Consider the following 20,110-nt stretch of genomic DNA (forward strand, 5'->3'; position numbering starts at 1 on the left):
CTGGGAACATCAGTGAAGAGGTCTAGGAGCCCAGGGAGGCTCAGAAAGAAGTGAGGAGGACTGAAACAAGAAACAGAGAGGGGCACAGACTTTGTAGACTTCAGGACAGGATTCAGCCTCAGGCTTGTTTCTGAGTTCTTGGAGTCTTGCTCGCTGTTTGTGTCCCCTGCCAGTAAAGAGTGGCACTGATTAGTCAGAGAGTGTAAATGCCTGCAGGGGAGGATAGTAAATAATGAAGATGGGTGTTATTGTCATTCCATCAGACTATTATACTCTTAACATTACTGAGCATTAACAACATTCCTTTTATGTTCCCTCACTTTGAAATACTGGAAGGAAACAGGCTGTTTGTCCAGATTTTATATTCATAACCCATCTAAAATACTGACTGATGCCGCCAAGCTCTTTTCCTTACACAAACATTTTTGCTTTTATTTGTGGAATTTGCCTAATGAAATTGGCTTGCATGGTCAGAGGCTTCAGACACAGTGGATGGCTAACTCATGCCAGAAGGCTTCAAAATGGGCACAGAAAAATTACTGAAAGTTATGCTGTATCTAAGGAAGAAAATTAGGAAGTTCTGAGATCGTTTAAGGCTGCCTTGTTAAAATATGTAGAAACTATTACTTCAGAAAGAGAAGCAGAAGACTCAGCTTGAAACTCTTGAGCAGTGTCAGTGCATGAGCTCAGCTGAGTAGCCTTTCTCGGCCTTTTCTCCTTCAGCTTAGAAACTACTAAACTGATGGACCACTCTTTCTGAGTTTCTCAGGGTCCTGAAGTTCTCGCTATGGCATCTTTTAGCCATTTTTGCATGGAATGAAGCAGTAGTAGGCTTTACAAACCTCTGCTGTGTGTTGGGTCTGTTTCCAATACCTTTTAGGGTCATGCAGTAGTGCAGTTTGCTCTTCTTCTATTTGGAAAAATTAATGTCAGCAATATTTCTCTGCTAAGCATGGATCCCATCCCATTTTTAGATGGCATTTCTTTGGCCTGCATCCTCAGCCTTTACATCCTTTGAAAGTAAATCTAGGAATTGGTGGCATGGCAGAGCAGGCTAGGCTGCTGCCTGTAGTGTCAGTTCAAGTTCTGGCTGCTCCACTTCTGATACAACTCCTGCTAATGGGAGAGCAGCAGAGCATGGCCCAAGTGCTTGCATCCCTGCTCTCGTGTAGGAGACCTGGAGGAAGTTCCTGGCTCCCTGCTTCAGACTGTTTCAGTGTCAGAGGTTATGGCTATTTGGGCAACCAATCATCAAATGGAAGAGCTCTCCCTCTCTCTCTTTCCTCCTTTCCCTGTTGTAACTTTGCCTTTCAACTAATAATATCTTTTTAAAAAAGATTTGTTTGCTTTTAGTTGAAAAGCATATTTAGGGGCCCACATCATAGTGCAGCAGGCTACTGCTCTGCTGTGTGGTGCTGGCAATCCCATGTGGGTGCCAGTTTGTGTCCTGTCTGCTCGGCATCTGATCCAGCTCTCTTCTGATGGCGTGGAAAAGTTGCAGAGGATAACCCAAATCCTTGGGTCCCTTCACCTCTGGGAAACTGGGAAGAAGCTCCTGGCACCCAGCTTCTGATCATCTGAGCCCTGGCTATTGTGGTCATTTGGGGAATGAAACAGCAGATTAGAGACTTTCTGTCTGTTTCTCCTTTTCCCTCCGCTGCCTTTTAAAGAAAAATAAATATTAAAGAAAATAAAGAAAGAAAAGGGAGATTTATGGAGAGAGAAAGGAGGGAGAGAGAGATCTAGCCATAGTTGGGAGCTATCTGAAGCTAGGCTCAGGGGGTACATGGCATAAGCGGCGAAGTGGAGCAGCCAGGACCAAAGCAGTGCCCGTATGGCTTGCTACTGCTTTCAGGCAGGTGGTTAGCTTGTTATACCACTGTGCTGGCCCCAAATAAATCTTTAAAATAAAAGAAAAAGTTGATCTGAGGTTGAACCTTGTTTCTGTGTGTGTTCACAGAATGCATAGAACTCTTTATTTGATCATAATTTTTTTTACATAGGACATTTAGACAAGGTGCTATTATAACAATCAGTAATAAAGCATCATTCCGTGTACTGTTGCAAGCATGTAGTCATTTAATCCTCACACAATCCTTTGAGGGAAAGACGAGAGATCTTCCGTTCCACTGGTTAATCCTCAAATGACCACAGCGGCTAGGACTAGACCAGGCCAAAGTTGAGATACTGGAACTTCTTTCAGGTTTTCCATATAGGTGGCAGGGCCTACGTACTGAGCCATCTTCCACTGCTTTCTTATGTACATTAGTTGGAACTGGATCAGAAGTGGAGCATCTTGGACCCAGCGCCGTAGCATAGTGCTTGGGGTCTTCACCTTGTGTGCGCCGGGATCCCATATGGTCGCCTCTAATCCCAGCGGCCCTGCTTCCCATCCAGCTCCCTGCTTGTGGCCTGGGAAAGCAGTCAAGGACAGCTCAAAGCTTGGGACCCTGCACCCGCGTGGGAGACCTGGAGGAGGAGCTCCTGGCTCCTGTCTCCGGGTCGCTCAACTCTGGCTGTTGGGGTCACTTGGGGAGTGAACCATCGGACAGAAGATCTTCCTGTCTGTCTCTCCTCTCTGCATATACACCTTTCCAATGAAGATAAATAAATCTTCAAAAAAAAAAAAAAAAAAGAAGTGGAGCATCCTGGATTAGAATTGATACCCATAAGGAATGCTGGCATTACAGGCAGAAGCTTAATCCACTGCACCACAATCCCAGCCCCTGCATGTCATTTTTATTTTTATTTTACAAATGAGGAAATGGAAGCATGGTTCATATAGCTTACCTGAGATCACATAGCTAACTACCAGTCAGCAGAACCATCCCCAGAGTACGTGTTTTTCTTTCTTTTTCTTTCTTTCTTTCTTTTTTTAAGATTTTATTTAAAAATCAGAGTTATAGAGAGAGGGAGAAAGATCTCCCATCTGCTGTTACACGCCTCAAATGATTGCAGTAGCTGCATCTGGGCCTCTCTGAAGCCAGGAACCAGGTTTCTTCTGGGCCTCCCATGTGAGCACAAGGGCTCAAATACGTGGGCTATCCTCTGCTACCTCCCCAGGTACATTAGCAGGGAGCTTGAGCTAAGTAGAGCAGAGCAGCTAGGATTCAAAGCAGCACCTGTATGGGATGCTAGCTCTGCAGGCAAAACCTTTACATGCTAGACCACAGCACCAGCCACAAGAGGCTGTGTTCTTCAACCTGGCACCGTAGCCTAGTGACTAAAATCCTCACCATCAACACACTGGGTGAATCTGTGTTCTTAACAGCATATAATATTTACTCTCTACATTTTCTTTTTTGTTGTTGTTGTTTTTGTTTTTGTTTTTAGAGCTGTTTGAAAGGCAGAGTTACCTAGAGGACAGCCGGGTCTTTCATCTCTTGGTTCACTCCTTGGGTGGCCACAGTCGCAGGGATAGACTGAAGCCAGGAACCCAGAGCTTCATCTCCATCTCCCACATGGATAGCAATGGACCAAGCAGTTAGGCCAGCTTCACTGCTGTTCCAGACATCGTAGAGGGGAGCTAGATCAAAGTAGAGCAGCTGGGACGTAAACCAGTGCTCAAATGGAATGCCAGTGTGCAGGCAGCTTACTCTGATATGGTACAATGCTTACCCTGATTCTTGAAGTTTTATCACTGTCTCTCTCTCTTTTTTTTTAAAGATTTATTTTATTTTTATTGAAAGTCAGATATACAGAGAGGAGGAGAGACAGAGAGGAAGGTCTTCCGTCCAATGGTTCACTCCCCAAGTGGCTGCAGAACTGAGCTGATCCAAAGTCAGGAGCCAGGAGCCTCTTCCAGGTCTTCCACGCGGGTGCAGGGTCCCAAGGTTTTGGGCCATCCTTGACTGCTTTCCCAGGCCAGCAGGGAGCTGGATGGGATGCGGAGCTGCTGGGACTAGAACCACCACCCATATGGGATCCTGGCGCATACAAGGTGAGGATTTTAGCCACTAGGCTCCCGCACTGGCCCTATCGCTATTTCTTTATTGTGAGGTTTCACATTTGTTTTCTAGCTTCATTACATTCCTGCGAACCAGTAGATATTATCCCATTTTGCATTTGGGGAAGTTCACACAGAAGTTAAGTAATTCACCTAGGGCTGCCCAGTTGCTGACTTTAACCTTTAGCAGACATTATCTTCTTCCTTTCACCAGATTGTCTTGTGCCCCTTGAGCAGAATCTTAGGGGAAAATACCTTAAAAGCTCTGCTCCTGGGGTGTGTCTGAGTCCAGGTTTGTCTTTGTGCAGGTGCAAGAAGGATTTTGGTTGGTTTCTTTTCACTGGCGGCCTCTTGAGTCGGTTTTCTTGCCAAGCCAGCAGTAAGTGCCTTCTGTCAAGAAAACAGAAACATGTTGCCAGCTATTTTGAACCATGTTAGAAATACACTGCAGTGGGAAGGAGCTGCCTCTGACTTCTGCCCACTTCTTGAAATATTTTAGGGCTAGCCGTTTGGAAACGTTATCAGTCACCAAGTGTAATCCCAGGGAACTGCTCTTCCCCCGGAGCCGCCATCTCACAGGCCTTGTGCTGGTGGGCAGGGTTCGCCTGTGGTGTATAATGATCTCTGGCTTGCTCTGGAACCTCAGTGCCGTAGCAGACGTCTGCCTTGTTGTCTCTGTTCTTTGTGCTGTGCTGGGCCCTCCCTGGGCTGCTCAGACAGTTAGGATCTTGTCATCAAGGGTGCTGAGTGTGCTTCAGCAAGAAAAGCGATGGCTTCAAATAGAAGTTTTCACTGGGAGCATTCCAGTTCTCCTCCCATTTGCTTCTGTGTTTTTCTCTTTTCCTTTGTTCTCACAGACAGTTGTAGAAGTTTGAACGGCTGAAATTGTCAAGCAGTAGAGCTATTTATACACAGTATTATTGTTTTGAGAATCCCAACATTTCTTTAGTTTTTATGGGGGGAGTCTTAATTATGCCATTTCCACGCACATCTTGGAGAACAACATGGTAAATTTAGAATCTAAAAAATTACAGAGATGTTTTATCAACAGCAATAATAATTTTCACTGGATCTTTAAGAAATTTCTAGGCCACATGATAGCATAGTGCCTATTACTTGCCTTGCAACCACCAGGATTCTATAAGTGCATCAGTTTGTATCTTGGCTGCTCCACTTCCCATCCAGCTCGCTGCTTGTGGCCTGTAAAAGCAGTAGAGGACAGCCCAGAGCCTTGGGACCCTGCACCCGCGTGGGAGACCCAGAAACTCCTGGCTCCTGGCTTCGGATCTGCTCAGCTCCAGCTGTTGCAGCCAGTTGGGGAGTGAACCAACAGACAGATCTTTCTCTCTGTTTTTCCTTCTGTCTATGAATCTGCCCTTATAATAAAAATAAATAAATTCTAAAACAAAAAATCTTTTTTTCTCTTTTTTTAAAGTTTTATTTATTTGAAAAACAGATCTTGCATCTGATTATTCGCTCCTCAAATAGTCATAGCTTTGGCTAGGTCAGTCCCAAGCTTCGGGCTTTTTCCAGGTCTCTCACAGGGGTGGAACAGCAGATGTTGTAGGCAACTTGACCCCTGTACCCTCCCCCCCCACAATATATTTATATATATAGATGTATATTTATTATGTATATTTATATATTTATTATATATATAGTTATTTATTAAGATTTATCTTATGGGCCAGTGCCATGGTGTAGGCTAAAATTCTGTCTGCTGGCATCCCAAATGTGCCATTCTAGTTCCAGCTGCTCCCTTTTTTTTTTTTTAAGATTTTTTTTTTTCTTTTTTGGAAAGACAGATACACAGAAAGATCTGTCCTCTGGTTCATTCTCCAAGTGGCCCCAACGGCTGCGGCTGAGACAGTCCAAAGCTAGGGACCAGGAGCTTCTTCAGGACCTCCATCTGGGTGCAGAGTCCCAAGGTTTTGGGTTGTCTGTGACTTCTTTTCCAAGGCCACAAGCAGGGAGCTGGACAGGAAGTGGAGCAGTGGGATACAAACTAGCACCTTTAAGGGATCCCAGCAGATGTCCAGCAAGGCTGTCACACCAGTCCCGAGTCCTTGGACCCCTGTATCCACATGAGAGACTTGAAAGAGGTTTGAGGCTCCTGGCTCCTGGCTCCTGGCTCTGGACCAGCCCAGCCCATTCCCAGCCATTATGGCCATTCAGGAAGTAAGCTAACAGATGGAAGATCTCTCTGCCTTTCCTCTTTGTAACTGCCTATCCAGTAAAATAAGCAAATCATTTAAAAATGATTTATTTGAAGGAGTCACAAAGAGACTTCTGTCTGCTGATTCACTCCCTAGATAGCCACAGTAGCTAGGGCTAGGCCACCCTACAGCCAGGAGCTTCATCTGGCAAGGGCCCAGATATTTGACTTACCTTCTGGTGCTTTCCCAAGTGTGTTAGTAGAGAGCTGGAGCAGATGTGGGGCAGCCAGCACTTCATCTAGAACTCAAATGGGATGCTAGCAATGCAGGTAGAAATGCTCATAGGTAGGGAGCTGGATCCAAAGTGGAGCAGATGTGAGATGAATCACAGGAACTAGCACTCCTATGAAATGCTCATGTTGTGGTGGCAGCTTAATTTTCTGCAACACAATGCAGGCCTCCAGACACTTCTTTTGCACTCATTTTATTGAGTAATAATAATATAGGAAACCTGCAGTGTAAATTCTCGGTATGATTCAGCTATTGTTATGTATTCCTCTTTCTGCTTTCAACTGTTGACTTCATACTTCTTCCTTTTAAAGTCAGAATGCACTCTAAAACTTTTATGCCAGAGACGTTTTCCTGCTTCCCTCTTCCTGCATACTCCCTGCAGCACACAGCCCTGTACAGTGTATCTAGCAGCAGGACATTCTGAAGTCTGTTGCCCCTGAGGGGCTGTTTCTTGGAACAGCAGCAGGCTGTGGAGAATCCTGTGTGATCTGCACTTCCATGTGGAAGAGCTCTGAAAACTAAGGAGGGTGTTGCTTGTATAAAGAGTTCTACTACTCTTAAAAAGAGTGGGCAAACCATTGCCTTAAAACTTAGACTCTATATATAGAATTGCTTCTAGTCAGTAGGCAATTAGGATGAACCAGTGTTGGTTAAAACTTTGGACTTGTTAGAAGAATCCATGATAATTTTCCCCCTGAATTAAACTTTTAAAGATACTGTATTCACTCACCTTTCTGGATAATCCACCTGAAATTTAGGCTGTTTTTATCTCAGACTTAAGAGAGACTAGCCTAAAGTGTTCCTGAATATATCTTACAGTGTGTGAAGTTACATGCATGTGTACCACATCTGCTGATAGCTCACCACATGAGCTCACAGCATGAGATTTTGGTATCGATTCTTCAAATGTAAAGTTAGCCTTAGGACAGGTGGGAGCCACAAGATTCACAGTATGAGTAAATATGGAGTATCCAGAATTTATTTGTTAGCATGCCAAGACTGCCACAATGACAGTGGTTAAGATTTGCCCATTGTTTTGTTTTTATGTAATAAAAGAAATGGTCATTCCGATGAGCTGTTGTTATTCACTTACTTGATTGGTCCCACGTTTTCCTATACTAAAAATCTGTTTCCAGTAGAAGGATGAGTTTCAGGCTTCCATCAGCGGTACTCTCAATGACTGCTAATGTGAAAGGAAGCTGGGGCTAGAGTACTGAAAAGGAGCTCAGCTAGAGCAGATCTGACTTACCTCTTCTATGAATATGTAAAAACAATATCTCAGACTTACTGTAGAAGAACTTACAGGTCTGTTTTTGGCTCATTGTCCCTTTTAAAGAATATACTTGAACTTGATTCTCATATTCATTGTACTGTTCGGCTGTACCAGCCTTTCATAGGTTCTAGGCTCAGCTTCCTTAGGCTCTGTTTTAGGATGGAGCTTATAGCATGAAAGAATGTCTTACACATAGGCAGAGTCTTTGCTATAAAGCCAGTGTGATGTCAGAAGTTAGTCACGTAACCATTGAATAATGTATTAGTTCTTCAAAAGACACATGGCAGGTCAGTATTTTGTACACTAGAGCCTCTTTGTTCTGCAAATACACGCAGTAATTAATTAAAACGGAAAACCAAAATCTCAACCTACCTAGTGCTTAAGGTAAAGAAACGTACATAATTTGCTGACATTATTAAACCTTAAGATGCCTGTAGAATCCATCAGTGAGAAGAAAGGTTTAGCATAGCATAGTGCTAAGTTATACTTTGCTCATAGTTTCTTCTAGAGTTTTTAGTGTTCCTATCTTTTTTTTTTTTTTTAAAGATTTTATTCATTTTATTACAGCCAGATATACACAGAGGAGGAGAGACAGAGAGGAAGATCTTCCATCCGATGATTCACTCCCCAAGTGAGCTGCAACAGGCCGGTGCTGCACCGATCCGAAGCAGGGAACCAGGAACCTCTTCCGGGTCTCCCACATGCGGGTGCAGGGTCCCAATGCATTGGGCCATCCTCGACTGCTTTCCCAGGCCACAAGCAGGGAGCTGGATGGGAAGTGGAGCTGCCGGGATTAGAACCGGTGCCCATATGGGATCCCGGGGCTTTCAAGGCGAGGACTTTAGCCACTAGGCCACGCCGCCGGGCCCAGTGTTCCTATCTTAACCTCAACAATTTCAGAAGTACATAAAGCCTTTGGGAATGTTTTGCTTCTACAGAGTTTTTGTTTTGCTTTGAATTTACCTTTTGTCTTTAGTGAAGCCAGATGTAGAATGTGGAACTAGTTCAGAGCAGATAAACATGTTGAAACATTTCAGAGTTTTTGCTACCCGGACTCCGGAGCCAAGCTGGGTAGGTTTGTATTTGGCACTTTAGTTAGTAGCTGTGTGATCTTGGGAAGGTAGGCAGAATCACGATAGTAAAGGGTCTTGCAGGAGTCTGAATTTCTGTATGTGGATGGAAAGCCACTGAAGAATTATGAATAACAGGGGAATTACACTTTAAGATTGTGCTTTAAAATGTGACTGGGGTGGGCCTGGCGGCCTAGCGGCTAAAGTCCTCGCCTTGAAAGCCCCGGGATCCCATATGGGCGCCGGTTCTAATCCCGGCAGCTCCACTTCCCATCCAGCTTCCTGCTTGTGGCCTGGGAAAACAGTTGAGGACGGCCCAATGCATTGGGACCCTGCACCCGAGTGGGAGACCCGGAAGAGGTTCCAGGTTCCCGGCTTCGGATCAGCGCGCATCGGCCCGTTGCGGCTCACTTGGGGAGTGAATCATCGGACGGAAGATCTTCCTCTCTGTCTCTCCTCCTCTGTGTATATCTGGCTGTAATAAAAAATGAACAAATCTTTAAAAAAAAATGTGGGGTGGCTTTTGGAGGGCATAAACTGGAGTAAGGTCAGAATGGAGTCAGTAAAACAGTAAGCATGCCTCATATAAAAATAGCATGATGATGACAAGAGAGACATGATGCCTGAGCTTTGAGGAATAGAATGCAAAATTAAATTTGAAAGAGATTGAAGTACAGATAAGACTGACTAGATGTGGATAGCAAGGAGGGGAAGCATCCAAGTTGATTTCTGCCTTGGTTCTCAGCCATTCTGTGATGCTGTCAACCAGGGTGGTGGTTTTGGAAGATGAGATATGGGTGGAACACAAATTTACAACCAAAAGCCATGTAAGTTGAAATATTCAGTGAAATATTCTGAAACTTAGAAACATAATATGGGGACCAGCATTGTGGTGTCGTCGGTAGCACGTGGCAGCCCATGTCAGTTGGTTCATGTTCTGATCCAGCTCCCTGAGTGGCCTGGGAAAGCAACAGTCCAAGTGCTTAGCCCCTTCCCTGCCCCACTTTCTGTGGGAATCTCAGGTGGGAAATCTCTCTTCCCTTTCTCTTTATTTATTTATTTTTAAAGATTTATTTATTTTTATTACAAAGTCAGATATACAGAGAGGAGGAGAGACAGACCAGGAAGATCTTCCATCCAGTGATTCACTCCCCAAGTGACCACAACGGCCAGTACTGCGCCGATCTGAAGCTGGGAACCAGGAAGCTCTTCCAGGTCTCCCACGCGGGTGCAGGGTCCCAAGGCCTTGGGCCATCCTTGACTGCTTTCCCAGGCCACAAGCAGGGAGCTGGATGGGAAGTGGAGCTGCCGGGATTAGAACTGGAGCCCGTATGGGATCCTGAGGCATTCAAGGCGAAGACTTTAACCGCTAGGCCACGCCGCCGGGTCCGCAGATATTCATTTTTAAGATCACTCTAATAGATGAGATTTCTGTTTAGACATTCATCATGTGAATTAACCTATATAATTGTCCAAAAGAGGTGTTTAGTAGAAAGCTGAAATTTTCATTTTTCTTAAAGATTTTTCTATATATTTTGAAAAAGTTACAGAGAAAGGAAAAAGGGGAGGAGGAAGATCTTTGATACTCTGGTTTACTTCCTCTGTGATCACAACAGGCAGCACGGAGCCAGCCAGGACAGGAGCTTTGTGCAGGTCTCCCAGATGGGTAGCAGAGGTCCAAGCACTGGGACCATCTTCCACTGCTTTTCCCAGGACAATCATAGGGCTCTGGGTCAGAAGCGGAGCAGTTGGGGACTTGAGCTAGTGACCATTTGGGCTGCTTGCATTGCAGGCCAACAGCTTTACCTGCTTACAGCCATGATGCTGGCCATAATATGTGCATAGGGAAAAAGAACTTCACTGTAATTTTTTTTTATGGAAAAATTCATATGCCAGGATGTCTTTATGTTTCCTAATAGACAAATTTCTTAGACTAGTGAGTGTGGAGTAGTTAGAAATATATGGTTCATGGTTTGATCAAAGAATAATTTTTGTCAAGGATTTACTTATGTTACTTATATATATTGTTTTTATGTATATATTGTAGCTCTGAAGATGGCTGTGGTAGATATCTATCATTCCAGATTAAAGGAGAGACAAAGACGAAAAAAGTAAGTATGAAAAACTGCCAGCCTTCTTGGAGCTATAAACTGTTTACAGTATCCAGTCCATAGCAATGTTCCACTCATATCTCGTCCCATAGCTTTAAGAAACATGTGTATCAGGCCCGGCATGGTAGCCTAGCAGCTAAAGTCCTCGCCTCGCACACACCAGGGTCCTATATGGGCACAGGTTTTAATCCTGGTGGCACTGCTACCCATCCAGCTCCATGCTTGTGGCCTGGGAAAGCAGTGGAGGACGGCCCAAAGCCTTGGGACTTTGCCCCTGTGTGGAAGACCTAGAAGAGACTCCTGGGTCCTGGCTTCTGATCAGCTCAGCTCCGGCCATTTTGGCCACTTGGAGAGTGAATCAATGGATGGAAGATCTTCCTCTCTTTCTCTCCTCCTCTCTGTATATCTGAGTTTCCAATAAAAATAAATAAATCTTAAAAAAAAAAAAAACACTTTCAAAGGTCTGTACTATGGCTTAACTGACTAATCTGCTGCATCCCCTATTGGTGCCAGTTTGAATCCTGGCTGTTCTACTTCGATCCAGCTCCCTACTATTGGCCTGGAAAAGTTCAGTGGCCCGGTGCTTGGAACACCCTCACCTACATGGAAAACCCGGAAGAATCTCCTGGCTCCTGACTTTAGCCTGGCCCAGTCCCAGTCATTGCGTCCATTTGGGGAGTGAACCAGTAGATGAACAACCCCTGCTTCTAACTCAACCTTTCTTTTTTTTTAAAGATTTATTTATTTTTATTACAAAGTCAGATTTACAAAGTCAGATATATAGAGAGGAGGAGAGACAGAGAGGAAGATCTTCCATCCGATAATTCACTCCCCAAGTGAGCCGCAACGGCCGGTGCCGTGCTGATCCGAAGCCAGGAACCAGGAACTTTCTGCAGGTCTCCTACACGGGTCCAGGGTCCCAAAGCTTTGGGCCGTCCTCGACTGCTTTCCCATGCCACAGGCAGGGAGCTGGATGGGAAGTGGAGCTGCTGGGATTAGAACCGGCGCCCATATGGGATCCTGGGGCGTTCAAGGCGAGGACTTTAGCTGCTAGGCCACACCGCCGGGCCCTAACTCAACCTTTCAATTAAAAAAAAAGAATATGTTTTTATTTAACGTTTATGTTTTCAGGCTTAGATGGTGCAGATTGAGGCCCGTAGTGGATTATAGAGATTTTAACAGTTCAGAGATTTCCAGAAGGGTTGTGTGTATGTAGACATAGAGGCTACCGCAGTGTTACTGACTATAGACGTCGAGGTGTCTCTGCAGGTGAAAGGGAAGGGTTGTGGGGGACATTCTTGAGGGACCCAGATGTGATTTAAACTAAAAAGGGCTGTGTTCTGTGTCTTAAGTTAGCAGCCATGAAAGTGCCAAGGTAGCTTACCCAGGTGCTCTGTGAGAAGCTTCATGCAGCTCATGAATACCTGTGATAAAAATCATGGGCTTCAGTCACATAGCCTAGTGTAGTTTGCTGAAATTCTAATTTGCTTAAAACACACGGTGAGAACTAGGGTACTGCATATCCCGATTGTGGAGGTTGTTGCTAGATCTCCTGTTTCATGATGCTCTTCCATTTTGTGTGCACCAAGTGTATTTACTTCAGATGGCTTTTGAGTGCCGTGGGAATGTTAGTGTGATGTTGCCTGTGTGATCATGGTGCCTCTTTATGGTTAGCATGGTTTCCATAACATGGTCCTTCTCAGTGAGCATTTCCACAAGCGGAATGGATTAATTTTATGGTGCAGACACAGATTCCCTTCTGTTTCCCCATGAGTGGCTGACAGATGTTTTTCAGTTTTTGTGAGAGACAGTTGATTCATTCACCCATTAAGTAGTTACTGAGAGGCGACTATGCCTACTATGCAGGAGATCCCGAGCTCTTGTTAGTGACTCACTGTTCTGCGCAGGTTTGTGGGGAGTGCCTTCTTCGGACCTTGATGTTACACCTCAGGGTATCTAGGATGTCTAAGAAAAGCTACGTGCAGGGGATATTACCGTGAAACTAATCCTAACAGGTGATCATGGTTTCTCATTTTAGAATTATAAGAGATCATGGATTAATCAACCTCAGGAAGTTTCAGTGTAAGTATTATCTTATGCATATTGTGCAGTTTTTCCTATTACCTTTGAATAGTTTTTTTTTTTTTTTAAGATTTATTTATTTTATTACAAAGTCAGATACACAGAGAGGAGGAGAGGCAGAGAGGAAGATCTTCCATCTGATGATTCACTCCCCAAGTGAGCCGCAACGGCCGGTGCGCGCCCATCCGAAGCCAGGAACCAGGAACTCTTCTGGGTTTCCCACGCAGGTGCAGGGTCCCAAAGCCTTGGGTCGTCCTCAACTGCTTTCCCAGGCCACAAGCAGGGAGCTGGATGGGAAGTGGAGCTGCTGAGATTAGAACTGGAGCCCATATGGGATCCCGGAGTGTTCAAGGCGAGGACTTAAGCTGCTAGGCCACGCCGCCGGGCCCCTTTGAATAGTTTTTAACAAGTTATTTATGACAGTGTTTCTTACTAATCCAGGTTGCATGCTAGTACTTAGAAAAGTTTTAAAATTCTGATGCTTTGACGATCATTCCAGACTAATTAAATCTGAATCACTGGGAATAGAGCTAGAGCATCTGTATTTTTAAGGTCTTCAAGGCATTCTGATCTGTAGTGGGAGGTAAGGACTCTTAATATGTAATCAACAACATTTAAATGAGAATTCTTTCTTTAAAATTAGTGTAGTAATTACAGCATGAATATTAATGGATCAATTTCTGGATAATCATTTTGAAATGTGTTAGAATAACCTTGATCTTCAACTTGTTAAAAATATTTTTAGAAACAGCAGCAGAGTGCCTATAACTTTACATGGTGGTAGACAAACACAAATGCCATTTAACGCTGTATAATGATAATAATATATAATGGCTTTAAAATTGTTAACTTTGATATTACCATTTTAAATTTTTCACCACATCTCTGTTTTTCTACAATATAGTCAGTCAAATGAGATCCTGGTGCGTTCAAGCCGAGAACCTTAACTGCTACACTATGACGCCAGGCCCAATTTTCAGTTTTTAAATTATTGAATTAATAATGTGATAAACTTGTTTGTGAATAATTAATATATGTCAATATTTAGGTTTTGGTGGGGTTTTTGTTTTTTGGTTTGTTTTGATTACTTCGTTAGATTCCTGGACATAGAATAGGCCAGCAATTATGATCATTAAAAAATCTGTGGCCTACACTACCAGATTGCTTTCCAAAATATGATTGTAAGAATTTATATTCCTTCTAGCAGTGTGTGAGCTTGCCTGTTTAACTCTGTCTTCAACAAGACTTATGGATTTTTTTTTTAAAGATTGATTTATTTTTATTGCAAAGTGAGATGTACAGAGAGGAGAGACAGAGAGGAAGATCTTCAATCTGATGGTTCACTCCCCAAGTGAGCCGCAACGGCCGGTGCTATGCCGATCTGAAGCCAGGAACCAAGAACGTCGTCCAGGTCTCCCACGCCTGTGCAGGGTCCAAAGGCTTTGGGCCCTCCTCGACTGCCTTCCCAGGGAGCTGGATGGGAAGTGTTGCCGCATGGATTAGAACCGGCGCCCCATGGGATCCTGGCACGTTCAAGGCGAGGACTTAAGCCACTAGGCCACTGTGCCGGGCCCAAGAATTATGGATTTATAAAAATAATTTCATGTCAGATTTCAATAGATGATAATTAACTATAGTGCCATAGTGTGGTAGTATAGATCCTGGATTCCTTTACCTGAATTCCTGTATTTTCCGTATACAAACGTCAGTTATTTTGATGTTTATTCTAGTAGACATTGACTTTTTTTGTTTTTTTAAAGATTTTATTATTATTGGAAAGCCGGATATACAGAGAGGAGGAGAGACAGAGAGGAAGATCTTCCGTCCGATGTTTCATTCCCCAAGTGAGCCGCAACGGCCGGTGCGCGCAGATCCAAAGCCGGGACCAGGAACCTCTTCCGGGTCTCCCACTCAGGTGCAGGGTCCCAATGCATTGGGCCATCCTCAACTGCTTTCCCAGGCCACAAGCAGGGAGCTGGATGGGAAGTGGAGCTGCCGGGATTAGAACCAGCACCCATATGGGATCCCGGGGCTTTCAAGGCGAGGACTTTAGCCACTAGGCCACGCTGCCGGGCCCTAGACATTGAGTTTTGCATAAATTCTGTTTTACCTGGCACACAGAGATCACTCTGGCTTTATGTCTCTGTTCAGTTTATTTTTCCCGAGGAGAGGGCTGAGGGGAAGTAGAAAGTGCATTGCGTTTTTAGAGGTACGCAGTTGCCACTACACTGAATATACTGGGACTTTATTATAGTTGTGGAATTTTTTTGTTCAAATTGTAAAAATTTTACTCCACATTCATTAGTGTTGCCCCCATGATGAGAGCTTTTTCTGTAGTGAAAATAAGCAGTCGAGGGCTGATCCTCCAATCCAGCATTGGTGTTTGTAGGTAACAATGTGTCATGCAGGAGAACAAGAAGATTCATCTAGAAAGAGGAGTTTAGTAACTGTCATCATTTAATGAAAACCTGCAGCTTTACTCTAAATTATACCGAACTAACCTTATTACTCTGTAGATTACCTGATGACAGAAATGATCAAGTAGCAGATTGAGAGATCTGGGCAGGTGCCTCCTTCGATAGCAAGTTCAGTCAGCAGTGGTCTCCAGAGTCGTTGCCTAAGGTTACGGTGCATGTGAGGCCATGTATTGTATGGCAGTGAAGTACAGCATGATTAATAGTGAACTAAAGCACACTGCTTAATTTCATTTAGAGAAAGGCAGTATGGCTCACAAGGAGAGTAAAGAAACATTCCTCACTTACGAAGTGTAAGTAAAGGGACGGTTCCAAGTGGAGCATGTAAGAGCTCACATTTTTTTCCCAGCCCTTATGCCTCTTCTGCTTGAACTACCATGTTTCCAGATTCCTAATTGCAGAAATTTTGGCCTGTGTTTTTTCTAAGGCGGCAAAATCTACCTTTATCTTTTCCCTGGCTGCCAGGATTTTTTACGCTGACGATGAGGTATGGAGCTCAGTAGTGCCCAGGAGTAGAGATAGTCTCCAGTGATAAGGAGATCTTTGTAGCTGCTCTGATGCTGTTATTGTGGTTCACATTTTGACATTCATAACTTTATGCTTGTGCCTGTCATGGGTGAGTTACTTATGTGAAGTCAAGAATAAAACTGTTGGGCCCGGTGGCATGGCCTAGTGGCTCAAGTCCTCGCCTTGAAAGCCCCGGGATCCCATATGGGCGCTGGTTCTAATCCCGGCAGCTCTACTTCCCATCCAGCTCCCTGCTTGTGGCCTGGGAAAGCAGTTGAGGACGGCCCAATGCATTGGGACACTGCACCCGCGTGGGAGACCCGGAAGAGGTTCCAGGTTCCCTGCTTCGGATCGGTGCAGCACCAGCTGTTGTGCTCACTTGGGGAGTGAATCATTGGATGGAAGATCTTCCTCTCTGCCTCTCCTCCTCTCTGTATGTCCAACTTTCCAATAAAAATGAATAAATCTTTAAAAAAAAAAAGAATAAAATTGTTTTATTTCCCTTGTTATTAAAAAAAAAAAAGTAGAAAATGTAAGGATCTTCACTTGTTCCTAAAAATACTGTGTTTTACTTTCTCTGTAGTGATGGAACGGCGGTACCCCAAGGAGGTTCAAGACCTTTATGAAACAATGAGGCGATTTGCAAGGATTGTGGGACCAGTAGAACATGACAAGTTCATTGAAAGCCATGCACGTAGGTGGTTTTAGAACCTTGTTAACCAAATATCTGTGTGTGTCTGTCTATTTAGAAATAATCATGTATGTTACATGAAGTTCTACAAACGAAGAGATATTTTTTTATTTAAAAAAAGAGAAGCTTTTTTTTTTTTTTTCTTATTGGAACAGCAGATTTACAGAGAGAAGGAGAGACAGAGAAAGATCTTTCATCCACTAGCTCACTCCCCAAGTGGCCCCAACGGCCGGTGATGAGCTGAACTGAAACCAGGAGCTTCTTCCAGCTCTCCCACATGGGTGCAGGGTCCCAAGGCTTTGGGCCATCCTATTCTGCTTTCCCAGGCCACAAGCAGGGAGCTGGATGGGAAATGGAACAACCTGGGCTTGAATCAGTGCCTGTATGGGATCCCAGTGCTTCAGGGTGGAGGATTAGTGAATCAAGCCATTGAGCTAGACCCAAATAGTTTGTCTTTGTTCCTCCTTATTGCCATGAGATAATTGTGAGACTGTGGAAGTAGAACAAGACAGTACAATGTAATAAACCCCACATACCCGTATCAAAGCTTGGCTTAAAAATGGGAACAGAGGTGGGTCAGCACTGTGGTATAGCAGGTAAAGACACCAGCTATGATGCTGGCATTCCATATAGACACCAGTTTGGATGCCAACTGCTCCACTTTCAATCCAGCTTCCTGCCAGTGGCCTGGTAAAGCAGCAGAGGATGACACAAATCCTTAGGCCCATGCACCTGCATGGGAGACCCAGAAGAAATAGTTGTTTTTTTTTTTTTTTTTTCTTATTCTAGTGGGAATAGACTTAGATTAATTATGTTAGATGAAGAGATCTTGATCCACTGCTTCATTGCTCAAGTGACCATCATGTCCAGTAGTGAGCTGGTGTGAAGCCAGGAACTAGGAGCTTCTTCCAGGTTTCCCACAAGACTTGCGGGGGCACAAGCCACAGGACTTGAGTAATCCTCTGCTGCTTTCCCAGGCTTATTAGCAGGGAGCTGGATCAGAAGCGGAGCCCAGGTCCTTTGCACGGCTCTCTATCCTGTCTTCCTCTTGCAGCTGCTGCTTGCGTGGCATCACGCAAGACATTAGACATTATCTAAGCTAGGGTGGTTGTCCTCACCAGCATATTCTTTAACACTTTTGCCAGCATTATCCAAGTTGATGGATCATTTACTTTCTGTCCTGGTTTGTGTCATCCCCAATTTATGTGTAACTTTAGAAAACTGTGCCGAAAGATGCCCAGGCTCTCCTTTGTCCTCTGCTTCAAAAACTGCCACATGTGAGTGTTGTATCACATCATAAGCCACATAGTGCAGTGTGATCCCTGAACAGGGGCAGAAATCTTGGTGTGTTCTGTGCTTTTTTGTCACTGTAGGAGAACAGCTATAAAGGAACTAACTGGAGCTTGAGTGGAGAGCTTTTGTCCTTCTCTTGCATCAGGGCCACAGTAGGTAATTCCAGAGACAGATTTCAGAATAGGACCGGTGATATGAATAGAACTTAAGAAGATATGTACAACAGGAAAACTCAGATCCTTAAAAACTTAGATTCATTGTTTAGGATGCCTGGACCCATATCAGAGTGCCTGGTTCAAGTTCCAAGCCTCTGCATCTAACCCAATTCCCTGCTAATGTGTACCATGGGAGGCAGCACATATTAGCTTGGCTCATTTTGTCCCTGGCACCACATAGGCCACCAGGATGGAGATCCAGGCTCCTGGCTTCACCCTGGCCCTGCCTTGGCTGTTGTAGGCATTTGGGGAATAAAGCTATGGGTAAAAGATACTTATTTCATTTTGAACATAGCTTAAGTTGTATGTTACCTTTAGAGACAAACAAGTTCAGTCAATCCACTGTAAGTTTTGTAGGAAGAGATATATTTGCTAACTGTACAGATAGCTGGATTAATTTTTTCTTAGCTCTTAGGTAAAAGTTCTAATGAGACATTACCAACAGATAGGATTCTCCAAGTGTAATTGCCTAGCCTTCTCCACAGCAGAGTGACTGAAAACACACAGCAGAACTGCTCATTCATGTTGTCTTTTTTTTTTTCCATTTTATTTTTCTTTATTCTTTTTGGAAAAAACAGTGGAATTTGAGCTTCGAAGGGAAATCAAGAGACTCCAGGAGTATAGGACAGCAGGCATCACCAATTTTTGTAGTAAGTATGTTGCGACCCTATACTGTTTTAGAGGGCAAGTTTCTTCCTAGCACATAAAGGATGTCTTAGAGGTATTGAGATATTTTCTGTTAAGCATGCTTTCCTTTTTCAGAATGGGCAGTCTTTCCAGGAAAATTTCATGTATTTTATCCCTGTAAATACCTTTGTTTGGATTCCCTGAGCTGGAATGAAAGGCATGAAACATAAAGAGAGATGATGCTTTATATTAAGGATTCTGCCATGGTTCCTAATAAAAATGGATTCTATATTTCAAGCATTAGTCTCAGCCTTTCTAAATTTCTTCACTAAGGTTTATTAGCCAAACTCAGCTGGCTGTGGTACTCGCGTTCTAGTGACTTTAAATAATGGGCATAATTGTGTTAATAGCAGCTAACATCTGTCAGATGTTTACCACACACAAAGCCCTGTGCTAAGCATTTCACCTGGATTATGTCATGGCATTCTCATGACAAACTTACGGAGTACAGTTATTTTCTTATTGAGGAACCTAAGGCTTGAAGAGATTAAAGAGCAAGTAAGTAATACAGGAAGGCAGTGTGCTGATATATTTAGTTAGAGGCTTGAGGTGTACACTTGGACATCATAGACCAACTTCAGGCTCTCCTCTTTACTAGCTCCGAGATTCTGTTCTAGTCTGAATTTTCTAAGTCTCAAGTTATTGTGAAGATTAAGGTAGAGGTAGTATGTAAAAGTGTAGTGCAGTAACTGGCTCACGGAAATCTTGCATGAATGGAGGTTTCTGTTGTTTTGCTGTTGGTGTTGGAATGATCTTTGGCATTCACTCCCTCTTCCTGTGTGAAGGCTGTTAGTTACTACCCACCAGAGGCGGCTGTGCTTCCGGCATGGCCCTGTGGGGATAAGTTCAGCCTGGCGCAATAGTGGAAACATGTTTGAAGTGAACTCTTATGTGACGCCTCAAAGTACAAATAAGATATAGGTGGAATCACTTGGGCTTACATTTGATATACCGCTGTCTTGTTGAGCCCAGAGCTTCCAGAACTTGGCAAGACTTTGCTCTGTTAAACAGTTTGCAGCCATTGTTAGTGATTTGTAAGCTATACACCTTTGTGGACAAATACTATGCAACTCTTGGATGCATTTAGGTATAAGGACCCAAGTTTAGTACCTTCTGTTGATAGGCTTTGGCAGATATTTGGAAGGAAAGTAATCAGTAGTGACTTTTTTAAAAATTCTGATTTGTTTGAAGTAACATGTATTTATGACTTTTGTGACTTTGAAAGAGATACAAGTTTTTAAGAAAAACAGAAAGCATAACATAAACACATAGCGGGCCGGTGGCGTGGCCTAGCGGCCAAAGTCCTCACCTTGA

At 43.8% G+C, this 20,110-nt stretch overlaps 1 protein-coding gene across 2 annotated transcripts in view; it reads left to right on the forward strand.

Moving 5' to 3' along the window:
- TADA2A (transcriptional adaptor 2A) overlaps window positions 1–20,110 on the forward strand; it is a 51,365-nt gene that overhangs the window by 23,322 nt on the left and 7,933 nt on the right. For both annotated transcript variants that reach the window (XM_058675530.1, XM_058675531.1), the window contains 4 exons: window positions 10,784–10,847; window positions 12,886–12,929; window positions 16,494–16,604; window positions 18,688–18,759. In XM_058675530.1, the coding sequence (XP_058531513.1) occupies window positions 10,784–10,847; window positions 12,886–12,929; window positions 16,494–16,604; window positions 18,688–18,759 (291 nt within the window). The remainder of the gene's footprint in view (window positions 1–10,783; window positions 10,848–12,885; window positions 12,930–16,493; window positions 16,605–18,687; window positions 18,760–20,110) is intronic.

The sequence above is a fragment of the Ochotona princeps genome, chromosome 17, assembly GCF_030435755.1.
Source record: "Ochotona princeps isolate mOchPri1 chromosome 17, mOchPri1.hap1, whole genome shotgun sequence".
NCBI classification, from domain to species: Eukaryota; Metazoa; Chordata; class Mammalia; order Lagomorpha; family Ochotonidae; genus Ochotona; species Ochotona princeps.